The 13,797-nt window shown below is 43.7% G+C and overlaps 1 protein-coding gene across 1 annotated transcript in view; it reads left to right on the top strand.

The window, feature by feature from the left end:
* TRHDE (thyrotropin releasing hormone degrading enzyme) overlaps positions 1 to 13,797 on the top strand; it is a 267,004-nt gene that overhangs the window by 163,682 nt on the left and 89,525 nt on the right. Inside the window, exon 6 of the mRNA XM_087723432.1 lies at positions 2,662 to 2,799. Coding sequence (XP_087579558.1) covers positions 2,662 to 2,799 — 138 coding nt within the window. The remainder of the gene's footprint in view (positions 1 to 2,661; positions 2,800 to 13,797) is intronic.

Raw genomic sequence — 13,797 nt, 5'->3', positions numbered from 1 at the left:
TTGGGCTCAATTGTGGTTGTAAGTCGAAGATTACCTATATTTGAAAACTGCTATCAAGTGTCCTCTCAGCTTTTTGACAATTCCTCAAAATAACTTCAACTGATAGTGAGAAAACACAACAGCTAATTGCTGATTGGGTAGTTAAAAAAAGGAAAAAACAGGGGGAGGCATCCTTAGGATTCTATGGGCTGAGACCACATGCAGAGATGGTAGATTGCTTATGTTTGATAGTATTAGACTTTGAAACAATTATTGTTTATATCTGCCTCAATATTATATTATTGTCATATTAATTATCTTAAGTGGTTGTTTTTATGTCAACCAATATTATAAACCCAGGAGAAGTGACTTCCCTTTCATCAAATGTGTATAATAAACAGGAACAAAAGTTGAGTGAACTCTTCATTTGTACATTTTATTCATATATAGCTCCTTTAATTTGATTGCTAGTTATAAATGACCATCTCATGCCCACATAAATTTTAATTGCTGCTGTTTTACTTTCAAGCCTTTTACTTTCAAGCCTTAAATAGAATAGCTTGTATATAATTCTTGAAAATATGAGTGCATAATTGTTAACAAGTTATTAGCGTGTAGAGAACAAGTGATATCTATTTGCTTTATCTGAATTTATATCATTTAAAATGCAAAAACTACAAGACTAAAAACTACAAAAACTAAAATAATAACAGTTTGGTATAGAATACATGTAACTACCAAATAATATCTGCAAATTTCTGGGTTCATCAGAAGTTAGGTAGATAAAAATGTTGGATAGCAAATCTCAGTATATCATTATTGTATGGGCTCCATGAGTTAGTTTTTCAAATAGAACTAATGTGGCTTACTGTCTTGTTCTGCCATGAAACTTTAAGATATGGCTTCAATTTTCATTCAGGATACTTCTAAACCAAGAACATATTACTCTACAGTATATTGATATTATCACCCCAGGATAGGTAGTAAGAATGAAACTTCCCCTTTAAGATGCCAAAATGTGAGTTTTGTGTTGATCATTCATTAGTGTCTTCTCCTAGCAAACTTCTTCCTTTCTTTTTATTAAAATCCAATTACTTCAAATAATTGACAGCTATGTTAAGTTCATAACTAAGCTGGCTTCTTTCTGCTTTCTCCAAGAAATAAACACTTTAATGTAGAACACTTTCTTTTGCATGTAATCTTCTCTGCTTCTTTATCTTTATTTTTTTTACTGTTCTCCAGTATTCTCCAGTATTAATGGTGGATAAGCAGCAGAAGGTCCCTGCATGACTATTAGTTCTTGAATATTTTGTTTCTTGTGACAAAATTTGACTACATTTATGAAAGGGAGAAAGTGCTGATGTCAGATTCTTTTACCAAAAAATGTCTTTATAATTTAACCATACTAAAATGCTTTATTCTTATCATTACGTCTGATGAATTGTTTAACAAGCTTGGATTGGATATGGAAGTGCAGGCTTTAGATCAGGAGTGTGAAACTCAAGGCCAGCAGGCTGGATCCGGCCTGTGGGATGCTTAGATACAGTCCATGGGACTGCCCTGGAAATAGGAAAGGACCGGCCCATGCCCCCCCCCCCCCATACCTTGTTTTCACCCTCCATGGCCTCCTGCAGCAAACTGCTGGCCATTTTCGGGTCCATTTTTCAGCCCATTTTCAGGCTATATTTGGGCCCATTTTCGGCCGGCAGAGTGGTGCAGGAGGAAAATGGGGCATGGGGGGTGTTGCACACAGCCTATTTTAGCCACCAGAGGCACCATGGGCTGGATTTAAGCACCCCACGGGCCGCGGGCCTTGAGTTTGACTCCTCTACATTACACTATTATCCAGCCTATGTTTGAAAATTTCCAGTAAATGGAAACCATAACATAATAGCAAGTTTGAACCTTTCACCTTCAGTAGACTTTTAGGAGTTCTGTTGTTTGGAAACAACAAGACATTCATAATTAAATAGCCTATTTATATCTGTTTTGCCTGTGCTAATTTTCAATTTAAAATCTTAATTAATAGCCATTGTTATATAATTTTGGAATGAAGATAAAGTAACACGTTTCACCATCATGAAACTTCTCTATGTCCATGTAACTGTCCCAATAACTGACCATAACTCAAAGGCCTCTTTACCTTAACATGATGGGAAAGGTAATTTTTATCTAAAATCTGAATTTCCAAATGGATCACAAATGGAACAGCATTTTATATTGCAGAGAACAATTTGCATCAGCACATGGATAAATAATACTTTGTATGTAATGTACAAAGTCATGAAATAGTTAACTATTATAGTATGTATGTATGTATGTATGTATGTATGTATGTATGTATGTATGTATATATGTGAAACATGAAGTTCTTAGAATATTTAGGTATACATTAATTCAAAAGTACAGGCAATATAGGTAAATATAATCTAAAAATGATTAATAAAATATCCCTTAATTTTTTTCTAAATAAGAGTACTTTGTTTGAAGCCATGAAGTTATTGATATTCATTTTTCTGATTATGATAATGTACAATTTAATGGGAAAAAAATCTCATAAATCCAATGGATATCTCTGTAAAATTATCTTGTAAAAAGGACTGTATAAATAATGGTCTTTAATTCCATTCTTGATCCCACTGCAAATGTATGAGTGTATGAGCATGTTTTGTTGCATTTCAGGAGAAGCAGAGGTTTCTGACTGATGTCTTACATGAAGTCATGTTACTTGATGGCCTGACAAGTTCACATCCAGTGTCACAAGACGTGCAGCAGGCCACAGATATTGATCGAGTCTTTGACTGGATCGCCTATAAAAAGGTGGGAACAGAAGAAAGGACACAAGTTGTATATTTATGGGATTTTTCTGGCATTTATGTTAATGTTTCTTTACCTTCATGTTTTGCTGTCATTTAATTATTTCCTCTTTCTCTTCTATGTTCTACTTACACCCCATTCTACTTTGATCAGAATTGCAGTGAAAGAAATTCCAGGCAGAGATTACAGAAAGTTTCTTCTGAGGCTCTTGAAAATAACATTATATTACAAAGCAATTCAGTTGAAAATAGTCATGAATACTGAAATGACCCGAATAAAATAAATCATTCCAGGTTTAATTAGAGACCCACTTGCTCTTAGTATTCAGATTAATGTGCATTTGTATCTACAGTTAGTTATGAGTGCAACATACTTTACAGTAATTATAGCTAGTCAAATTAAGAATTGCCATTCCTAACCGAAAGCTCATGCACAATCATTTTAACTTACCACTTTCTGAGCCCTATGAAAACAATCATTTCTACCTCAAGGTCAGAAACTTTCTATTCTTTATACCTTATTTAAAATCTTTCAACCAATTAATAAGTATAGTTTTATTTAGGAAAAATATCCCCACTTTGGCTTTATCAGAAACCATTCAAAAGCACCCAGACTGCAAAAGTGATAAAAGTGACAGGTGACTACAAAAATGTATTAGTTTAGTTTAGTTTTAGTTTAGTTTATTGGGTTTGTACGCCACCCACTCCTGGAGAACTCCGGGTGGCTTACAATAAAAAGGGGAGGGGGATAAATAAGAAAAAACAACAATTTAAAATACAACAACATACACAATTAAAGTGGGGCTGGATTCTTCAACAGCCCCAGGCCTGCTGGAGCAGCCAAGACTTAGTAGCTTTACGGAAGGCCGGGAGGGTACTAAGGGTCTGGATCTCAACGAGGAGGTCGTTCCAGAGGGCCGGAGCTGCAACAGAAAAGGCCCTCCCCTGGGGGGTCGCCAGCCAGCATTGGCTGGCGGATGGAATCCGGAGAAGGCCAAGTCTGTGCGATCGAATCGGTCTTTGGGAGGTAATTGGCAGGAAGTGGTCTCTCAGGTACCCAGGTCCAATGCCATGCAGGGCTTTAAAAGTAACGACTAGCACCTTGAAGCATGTCCGGAGACCAATGGGCAGCCAGTGCAGCTCGTGGACGATAGGTGTAATGTGGGTGTACCTAGGTGCACCCACAATCGCTCGCGCGGCTGCATTCTGGACTAACTGGAGTCTTCGAACGCTCTTCAAGGGCAGCCCCATGTAGAGCGCATTACAGTAATCCAGTCTTGAGGTGACGAGGGCGTGAGTGACTATCCGAAGGGCCTCCTGGTCCAGGTAGGGTCGCAAATGGTGCACCAGGCGAACCTGGGCAAAGATCCCCCTGGTCACAGCCGACAAATGATGTTCTAACATCAGCTGTGGATCCAGAAGGACTCCCAAATTGCGAGCCCTCTCTGAGGGGCGTATGATTTCACTCCCCAGGCTAAGGGATGGAATAGCTGGTCCATTTTTAGGAGGGAGCATCAATAGCCACTCGGTCTTGTTGGGATTGAGTGCAAGCCTGTTCGTTCCCATCCAGACCCTAACAGCCTCCAGGCACTGGCACATCACTTCTACTGCTTCACTGAGTTGGCATGGGGCGGACAGATACAGTTGTGTGTTGTCTGCATATTGGTGGTATTTAATCCCGTGCCGTCGTATGATCTCACCCAGGGGCTTCATGTAGATGTTAAATAGGAGGGGGGACAGGACCGAACCCTGCAGCACCCCATAGTTGAGGGGCCTAGGGGTCGACCTCTGCCCTCCGACCAACACCAACTGCAACCTGTCCGAGAGGTAGGAGGAGAACCACTGTATGACGATGCCTCCCACTCCCACCTTCCGTAACCATCGCAGAGGGTTACCATGGTCAATGGTATCGAAGGCCGCTGAGAGGTCAAGGAGTGCTAGGATAGAGGAGTGACCCCTATCCCTGGCTCGCCAGAGATCATCTATCAGTGCGACCAAAGCAGTTTCCGTGCTGTAACCAGGCCTGAAACTGGACTGAAAGGAATCCAGATAATCGGTTTCATCCAAGGACCGCCGGAGTTGAAAGGCCACTACTTTCTCAACAACATTCCCTACAAAGGGGAGGTTGGAGACTGGACGATAGTTACTTAAAATGGCTGGGTCCAGAGAGGGCTTCTTCAGGAGGGGTCTCACCACCGCATCCTTTAGGAGGAGCGGGAAGGATCCCTCCCAGAGAGAGGTGTTAACTATCCTCTGTGTCACCTCCCTGCTGGTCGAGACCAGCCAGGAGGGGCAGGGGTCCAGTATATAGGTGGAGGCACTCACCGCTCCCATGGCCTTGTCCACTTCCTCAGGAGCGACAAGTTGAAACTCACTCCATAAAATCCGCTGAAGACCTTCCCCTGGTACCTCGGCTGGTACCCTGCAGTTGGAGTCCAGATCTGTCCGAATCCGAGCGACTTTATCCATTAGAAACTGAACAAATTCCTCAGCTCTACCTTGTAAAGGGTTGTCCGCCTCCCTCCCTTTCAGGATGGCACGGGTTATTCTAAACAAGGCAGCTGGGCGCGATTCAGCGGATGCAATAAGAGCGGCAAAATGCGCAGATTTCGCCGCCCCTATTGCCACGAGATAGGTCCTGATATAGGCTCTCATCAGTGCTCGGTCTGATTCAGAGTTACTGGCCCTCCAGCGGCGCTCTAGGTGTCTCTTTTGGCGCTTCATCTCTCGGAGTTCCTCAGTAAACCAAGGAGCCCTCCTGGATCCGCAACCTTGGAGAGGCCACAAAGGCGCAATCTGGTTTAGAGCCCCCGCCGCTGCTGTATTCCAAGCAGCGACTAAGGACTCCGCCGGACTGTGGACGAGAGCGTCAGGTATTTCTCCAAGCGCCGTCTGAAATCCCATAGGGTCCATCAGGCGCATGGGGCGGAACCACCTAATCGGTTTCCGAAAGCCTCAGTAGGGAGTGATCAGACCATGACAAGGGCAAGATCTCAATACCCTTCAAATCTAGATCACGTCTCCATTGCTCCGAGAGGAATACGAGGTCAAGTGTGTGACCCGCTGAGTGAGTCGGACCTCAAATTACTTGGGTCAAGTCCATGGCTGTCATGGAAGCCATGAACTCCTGCGCCCCATCAGAGTGCTCGTCGAGCGAAGGCAGGTTGAAATCCCCCAGCACCATAAGCCTGGGGAACTCTACCGCCAGCTCAGCTACTGACTCGAGGAGCGAGGGGAGGGCTGTTGCAACGCTGTTGGGAGGTAGATATGTTAACAACAAGCCCACGACCCACAAGATCCAACTTCACCAACAGGGACTCACACCTGACAAGCTCCGGAGCAGGGATCCTACGAGGAACTAATGACCTTCGGATGACAGCCACTCCCTCACCCCTTCCCTGGGGTCGTGGCTGATGAAGCACCTGAAACCCTTCTGGGCACATTTCAGTGAGGGGGACTCCTCCCTCCGGGCCCAGCCAGGTTTCAGTAATACATGCCAGGTCTGCCCCCTCGTCTAAAATTAGGTCCCGGATGAGGGTAGCTTTGTTAACCACAGACCTGGCATTTAGCAACAACAGCCTGAGACCAGGGCCCTGACAACTCTCGCCATCTGGTCCTGGAGTAGAACTAACAGGGTCGGAAAGAGGGATCGCTGTGACGTAGCAAACCCTCCTTCCCTGGTAATGGCTTGCCCTAAAGTTCCCGTCATACCTGCCCCTCCCCATAGTGACCGTAATGCTCCGGCCCACCCCCGCACCCGTAGACCCCATTTCCCCTCTCACAGCCTCCGCTCCTTCCGGCAGGCAATTTATATCAGTCATTCTAGGACGGGAGGTAGGCCTGGGCCCCCTACCACTTCTGCAATAGCACTCAGTGGAGGAGGCACCAGGCTGTACTCCCAGTCCCCTCATACATACACAACTACTCACCCATACATTCCCCATGTAAGTCAATTAAAACACAGAAAATACAACAATAATGAGATTTTAAAAAGTGGGTACAGACATCAAACAGGCACACCATTCATACCACATTCATAAAATTGCAAATAAAACAAACATACACATGCATAAATACACACAAACAATACAATACATTAGCATAGGATTAAATATACCATATATTTTAAAAAGAAACAATTTCCTTACTGAAAATTCCAATAATGCATAGTAAAAGGGGCAATTTATTTTATGGTCCATTATTATTAAAACTAATTTCAGCATTTGTGACTTGGATCTGCATTCAGCATTCGTGACTTGGTCCCAGGAGAATCTGGTAGTGGCTCCCAGTTTCCTGAGATAAGAATGGTGTAAACTCATAATTTCAACTTTCCAATAGGAATGCCTATGCTATGAAATAGCCTTTCCTGAGATAGTTGGGTTTCCATAAACATTTAAAAGCTAAATTATTTTTGAGAATTTTGGGGAACCTGAGCAGATGTTGTCTTATTGGTAATTGCAGGATTTGATTTTGGCAGTACCTTTTTTTCACTATGAATATTTTATTATACTTCTTTAGATGTATGTGAACTGCTGGGACACTTGTGTGTTTGTACGAATATAATAAATATTTGTACAACGTAAATAGTTAATTTAATAAAGAATGGAATGGAAGAATAGAATAGAATACTAATTGATTAGTCTTGTGACCTTATCAATAAAGAAGAATAAAATACATAATAAAATGAAATACACAATATGATTCCAGGATAAAATGATAAAAATGATAAAATACAGATGTGGGTAATATGAGGAGTCAGCAATCAGATGAGTGAATCATCTTTGCAGGGTACCTCATGTATCATATTCGTAGCTCAACAGTCTTAATTAAAAACTTTGCAATAATATTACAATAGATACATTAGAGCAGTGTTTTTCAACCTTTTTTGTGCAAAGGCACACTTTTTTCATGAAAAAAATCACGAGGCACACCACCATTAGAAAATGTTAAAAAAATTTAACTCTGTGCCTATATTGACTATATATAAAGTAATTTTCCCACGGCACACCTTACACTATGTCACGGCACACTAGTGTGCCGCGGCACAGTGGTTGAAAAACACTGCATTAGAGCAATTTGTAATTTGGTTCCCAGTAGACTGTTCTTCCCAAAATGTATGGTATCTAATCTTAAAGGGGTATATAATTGACAGTTGAACAAAACCTGAGAAATGCTTTCAATGGCTGAGGTACTGCTTATGCAAGTTCTCTCATGATATGGCAAATGGTGGAAGCGCCCATATTTGGCCATAGAATCCAACACCTCAAATTTTCTGTAAAATAGGCCCTTCTTAAAAATTGTGACAAATTCATTGACAAATATTTTCAGATTGGAAAATAGTTTTGTTCCTAGCCAACTAAATAAAAGATTTATTTTTATTCAATAGCTTCATATCAGTTTGAGCAGTGATATCTAGGATTCTGTTTAAAATTTATGTTGAGAGTAAATACTGTGTAGAAAACTCATGTTGTGAAAGAACTTTGGAAGTTGGCTTACCTAGGAATTGAACTAAGCCATACTTATCTGTTCTGCTAAACATCTTTGGGGAAATCTTTCAGGGTCCATAAAATGGATTCTCTGCTAGTATGTGAAAACATTAATTATTAAATGACTATTTATGGAATAGATATCTTGTTTCTGTTCTGAACACAGAGGGAGATATTTTCTTATCAGTTCCCAATATGCATCCACTTCTAAATACCTGAAAATTGAAACTTGATCAATAGGCTCCCCATCTATCTGCCAGTTATATTTCACAGTTTTTTTTTACCAGTTTAGATTTGGTTTTATTGATGTTTAAAAAAAATTAAGAGCACAGTAGTGTCAGGATTGTCTCTGCTCAATCCCTAGGAAAGAAAAACCCTTGACTCCATAAATCAGAGAAAAGGTACTTTTACTTGAAACAAGTTGAATACAGAAAGGTCAGGCAAGATCTGAAGCAAAAATGTGAGAAGTACCAAATTGAAAGAAACCATAGAGCCTACCCACCCCCTTGTAGCCAGAGTTCATCATTGGCCAAGAAGATGTTTTGTGAAAGTTTCTGATTCAGGTGCACGGTTCTTCCCTTCTACATACTAAAGCTAAGACAGTTGGCCTTGAGGATGGTAGTCAATGTGATTAAAGGTTAGAGTAGTCAATAACAAAACAATATATCCCCCTATTTCATGTTTTTCTTATATGGCAATTTAAAAAGAAATATATGAATTATTTCTTTCTAAATATCCCATTCACTAAATATGGTTGGAGTCACTTCAGATAAACTCTCTTGATTTGGTTATAAATCTTTCTGGCTCATCCCATTTTGGTTGTAGGTTGGATTAATATGAGACAAATAATTTTCTAATAAACAGTCACAAGAAGAATATTGTTAAGAATATATTCCGCTTTGGAATTGTCTTTAATTATGCAAAAAGAGTCATTTAGATTTCACAAAAATTTCATATTTGGATTAAATATTCTTTCAGCATTGTTTTTCCATGCTCCATTTATGGCTGATGATAGTTAATGGAATAATGTAATTTACCTCAGGTCAAAATCACATATTTTTCTTGAATCATTTTAAGGTTCAGGCACATTTAAGAGTCCCATGATTAGGGTTACCAGATATCTGAAGGCAAAGGAGGACATGGACAACTGGAAATTAAGACAGATAGGAAAAGGAGGACACACTAAAAGATGCCAAATTTTCTTGGCATCTGTGACAATTACCATGAACAACCCTCCCCCCCCCCCCGAAAAAAAGTACTTTGGCCAATATGTGTATGAAATTACTTTTTCCAGCATCAAAAAGACTGGTTGCAATATTTGCAATTGCATTATTTCCCCAACAAATCAAGAACACATGTTAGCAATAAAATAAAATTGATGTCACACGTTTCAAATTTCACTATAGAAATTTACAACATGTCATGTGTGCTTTGAAGGCGTGAATTGAAACCAGTGGTTGGAATCATGAAATAAATTTAATAACGGAAATCTAAGCTGCTGAGTCTGTTGATGTATAAAAGAAAGAAGCAGTTTATAAGGTCACAGTACATGAAAGCTTGAGTGACTACTGTTGTGAAAACTGTCCAAAATAACAAAAAAAGAGACAAAAATGCTCAAGAAGAAGGGCAATATTTGATTTTAAGGCTATGCCTGCTAGAAAGGCATCTAATAACACTACCTACGACCCTTCTCCAGTTATTTTTTTATAGCTGTTTTTGCTCTTGTTCTTCATGTTTACTCTTTTGATTCTTTCTGCAAAGCTCGAGATATTTTAGGGTACTGCTTTAAAACTACATGAAAGCTTCAGTTGATCAGCCTGTGCGTTATCTAGCATTTACAAGTCAGAACCCATTATTCCTTTAGGATTTAGGATTTTAGGATTTTATTAACATTTATAGGCCGCCCTTTTCCCTGGGGGGACTCAGGGCGGCTTACATAAAATAGGGAGGGGGGGTACAAAACAATAAACATAAAACAATACATGAGAGTAAAATAGTACACAACATTCATTCATCATCCGGGTGGGGACAGATTGTGGTCTTTATCCCCAGGCCTGACGGGATAGCCAGGTCTTAAGGGCTGTGCGGAAGGTCTGGACGGTGGTGAGGGTACGAATCTCCACGGGGAGATCGTTCCAAAGGGTCGGAGCTACTACTGAAAAGGCTCTCCTCCGTGTGGTTGCCAGTCGACACTGACTGGCAGATGGAACTCGGAGGAGGCCTAATCTATGCGATCTTATTGGTCGCAAGGAGGTAATTGGCAGGAGGCGGTCTCTCAAGTACGCAGATCCACTACCATGAAGGGCTTTATGAGTGGTAAGTAGCACCTTGAAGCGCACCCGGAGATCGACAGGTAGCCAGCGCAGCTTGCGGAGGATAGGTGTTATGTGGGCGAACCGAGGTGCACCCACAATCACTCGCGCGGCCGCATTCTGGACTAGCTGAAGTCGCCGGATGCTCTTCAAGGGCAGCCCCATGTAGAGCACATTGCAGTATTCCAGCCTTGAGGTCACAAGGGCCCGAGTGACTGTTGTGAGAGCCTCCCGGTTCAGGTAGGTTCGCAACTGGCGTACCAGGCGAACCTGGGCAAATGCCCCCCTGGTCACAGCCGTCAAATGGTGGTCGAAAGTCAGCTGTGAATCCAGGAGGACTCCCAAGTTGCGAACCCTTTCTGAGGGGTATAAAATTTGACCCCCCAGCCTGAGCGATGGAACACTGGTCGAATTATTGGGAGGGAAACACAACAGCCACTCGGTCTTCTCCGGGTTGAGTACAAGCTTGTTAGCCCTCATCCAGTCCCTAACGGCTTCAAGACCCCGGTTCATCACGTCCACCGCTTCATTGAGTTGGCACGGGGCGGACAGATACAACTGAGTATCGTCCGCGTATTGATGGTATCTTATCCCGTGCCTCCGAATGATCTCGCCCAGCGGTTTCATGTAGATATTAAATAGTAGGGGGGATAGGACCGAACCCTGCAGCACCCCATATGTAAGGGGCCTAGGGGTCGATCTCTGCCCCCCAACTAACACCGACTGCGACCTGTCCGAGAGGTAGGAAGAGAACCACCGCAAAACAGTGCCTCCCACCCCCACCTCCCGCAGTTGTCGCAGAAGGATACCATGGTCGATGGTATCGAAAGCCGCCGAGAGGTCAAGGAGAACCAGGATGGAGGAGTGGCCTCCATCCCTGGCTCTCCAGAGATCATCGGTCAATGCGACCAAAGCGGTTTCTGTACTGTAACCAGGTCTGAAGCCCGACTGGAAGGGGTCGAGATAACTGGCTTCCTCCAAGGACCGTTGAAGCTGGAAGGCCACCACCTTCTCGACAACCTTCCCCACAAAGGGGAGGTTGGAGACTGGACGGTAATTGTTGAGAACAGCTGGATCCAATGATGTCTTCTTCAGGAGGGGTCTCACCACCACCGCTTTAAGTGCGGCGGGGAAGTGCCCCTCCCAAAGAGAGGCGGTAACAACCGCCTGGATCCAGCCTCGTGTCACCTCGCTGCTGTTGGCAACCAGCCAGGAGGGACACGGGTCCAGTACACAGGTGGAGGCACTCACAGCTCTCATGGCCTTGTCCACGTCCCCAGGGGCAACATCCTGAAACTCAACCCAGGAGTGGTCTACCAATTCGTCCTCTTGTGCCTCGGCTGGAACTGCAGAAGTGGAGTCCAAATCTGACCGAAACCGAGCAACTTTGTCTGTTAAGAATTGGGCATAATCCTCAGCTCTACCCTGCAAGGGTTCCCCCGTATCCCTCCTATTTAGGAGGGAATGGGTTATCTTAAACAGGGCGGCTGGGCGGGACTCAGCGGACGCAACCAAGGTGGCAATATGAGATCTTTTTGCTGCCCTAAGTGCCCTGATGTACTCCTTGGTGCAAGTTGTTAGGAGTGCTCGGTTCGATTCGGATTTATCGGACCTCCACAGGTGCTCTAGGCGTCTCCTCCGGCGCTTCTTCTCCCGGAGCTCCTCGGTGAAGCAATAGCAATAGCAATAGCAGCAATAGCAGTAGACTTATATACCGCTTCATAGGCCTTTCAGGCCTCTCTAAGCGGTTTACAGAGAGTCAGCATATTGCCCCCAACAATCTGGGTCCTCATTTTACCCACCTCGGAAGGATGAAAGGCTGAGTCAACCCTGAGCCGGTGAGATTTGAACCGCTGACCTGCTGATCTAGCAGTAGCCTGCAGTGCTGCATTTAACCACTGCGCCACCTTGGCTCTCCGGGATCCGCCGCCTCGGAGGGGCCGTAGTGGCGCAATCCGGTCAAGGGTCTCCGATGCTGCCGAGTGCCAGGCAGCGACCAGAGTCTCCACCGGACTGTGGGCGAGAGTATCAGGAATAACCCCAAGCTCCGTCTGGAACCTCAGGGAGTCCATAAGTCGCCTGGGGCGGAACCACTTGGTCGGTTCCTCCTCCCTACAGTGGGGATTTGGTCTCCGAAAGTCAAGCCTTAGTAGGCAGTGGTCTGACCACGACAGGGGTATGATCTCATTACCCCTCAGACCAAGATCACAAGTCCACTGCTCCGAGAGGAATACGAGGTCGAGCATGTGACCCGCTGAGTGTGTTGGGCCCCGGATTACCTGGGTCAAGCCCATGGCCGTCATGGAGGCCATGAACTCCTGCGCCCCATCAGGAGGTGCTAGAGACTCCCGGATAACAATAGCCACACCTCCACCCCTTCCCTGGGCTCTCGGCTGATGCAGCACCTGAAATCCTTCTGGGCACATCTCTACGAGGGGGACTCCTCCCTCCGGGCCCAGCCAGGTTTCAGTAATACATGCCAGGTCTGCCCTCTCGTCTAAAATTAAGTCCCGGACGAGGGGAGCCTTGTGAACAACAGACCTGGCATTTAGCAACAACAGCCTGAGACCAGGGTCCTGATTACTTGCGCCATCTGGCCTCGGAGTGGGACTCATAGGGCCGGAAGCAGGGATCTCTGTGAGATTACCCTCTGGTAATGGCCAGCCCTAAAGTCCCCGCCATATCTGCCCCTCCCTGTTACAACCGTAATGCTCCGGCCCTCTCCCGTGTCCCTGGTCCCCTCAACCACTCCAGTGCCCCCCGCATTCCTCGGCAGGTCCTCCGGATCATACATACTCATTCACTCACCCAAGCAATCCCCACGTTTACTAAGGGGCTCTGGCTTTCTATACACTTCTGGATGCAACCTAAAGTGCTAGTAGTAACCAGCATGGTCTCTTTGAGTAGTTTAAGATCATTGCTGAATGTAAGACACTGTAATTTTTTAAAACCTGTTTATAACTATAAGCATATTTATAAAACCATAAATGTGAGTGTAAAATAAACTCCTATAATTCTGTTCTTTTATTTTTGCAGTGTCTGCTTATATGACTCTTTTATAGTTCTAGATCTTTTAGTCTAATATTCATTTTACTTATTTTTATAAAATACATGCTGTTTATCATGAATGTTAGTCTTGGTCACGCAAAATATTCTGAATAAAGCAGTCCATTATTGCTGCTTTAGCATATTCTTTTGATTTTC

This window comes from Thamnophis sirtalis, unplaced genomic scaffold (genome assembly GCF_051295495.1).
Source record: "Thamnophis sirtalis isolate CommonGarterSnake01/CBP01778 unplaced genomic scaffold, rThaSir2_p1.2 scaffold_9, whole genome shotgun sequence".
Classification (NCBI taxonomy): domain Eukaryota; kingdom Metazoa; phylum Chordata; class Lepidosauria; order Squamata; family Natricidae; genus Thamnophis; species Thamnophis sirtalis.
The sequence above is the reverse complement of the archived record's forward strand: the minus strand, read 5'-3'. Positions and strand labels throughout refer to the sequence as shown.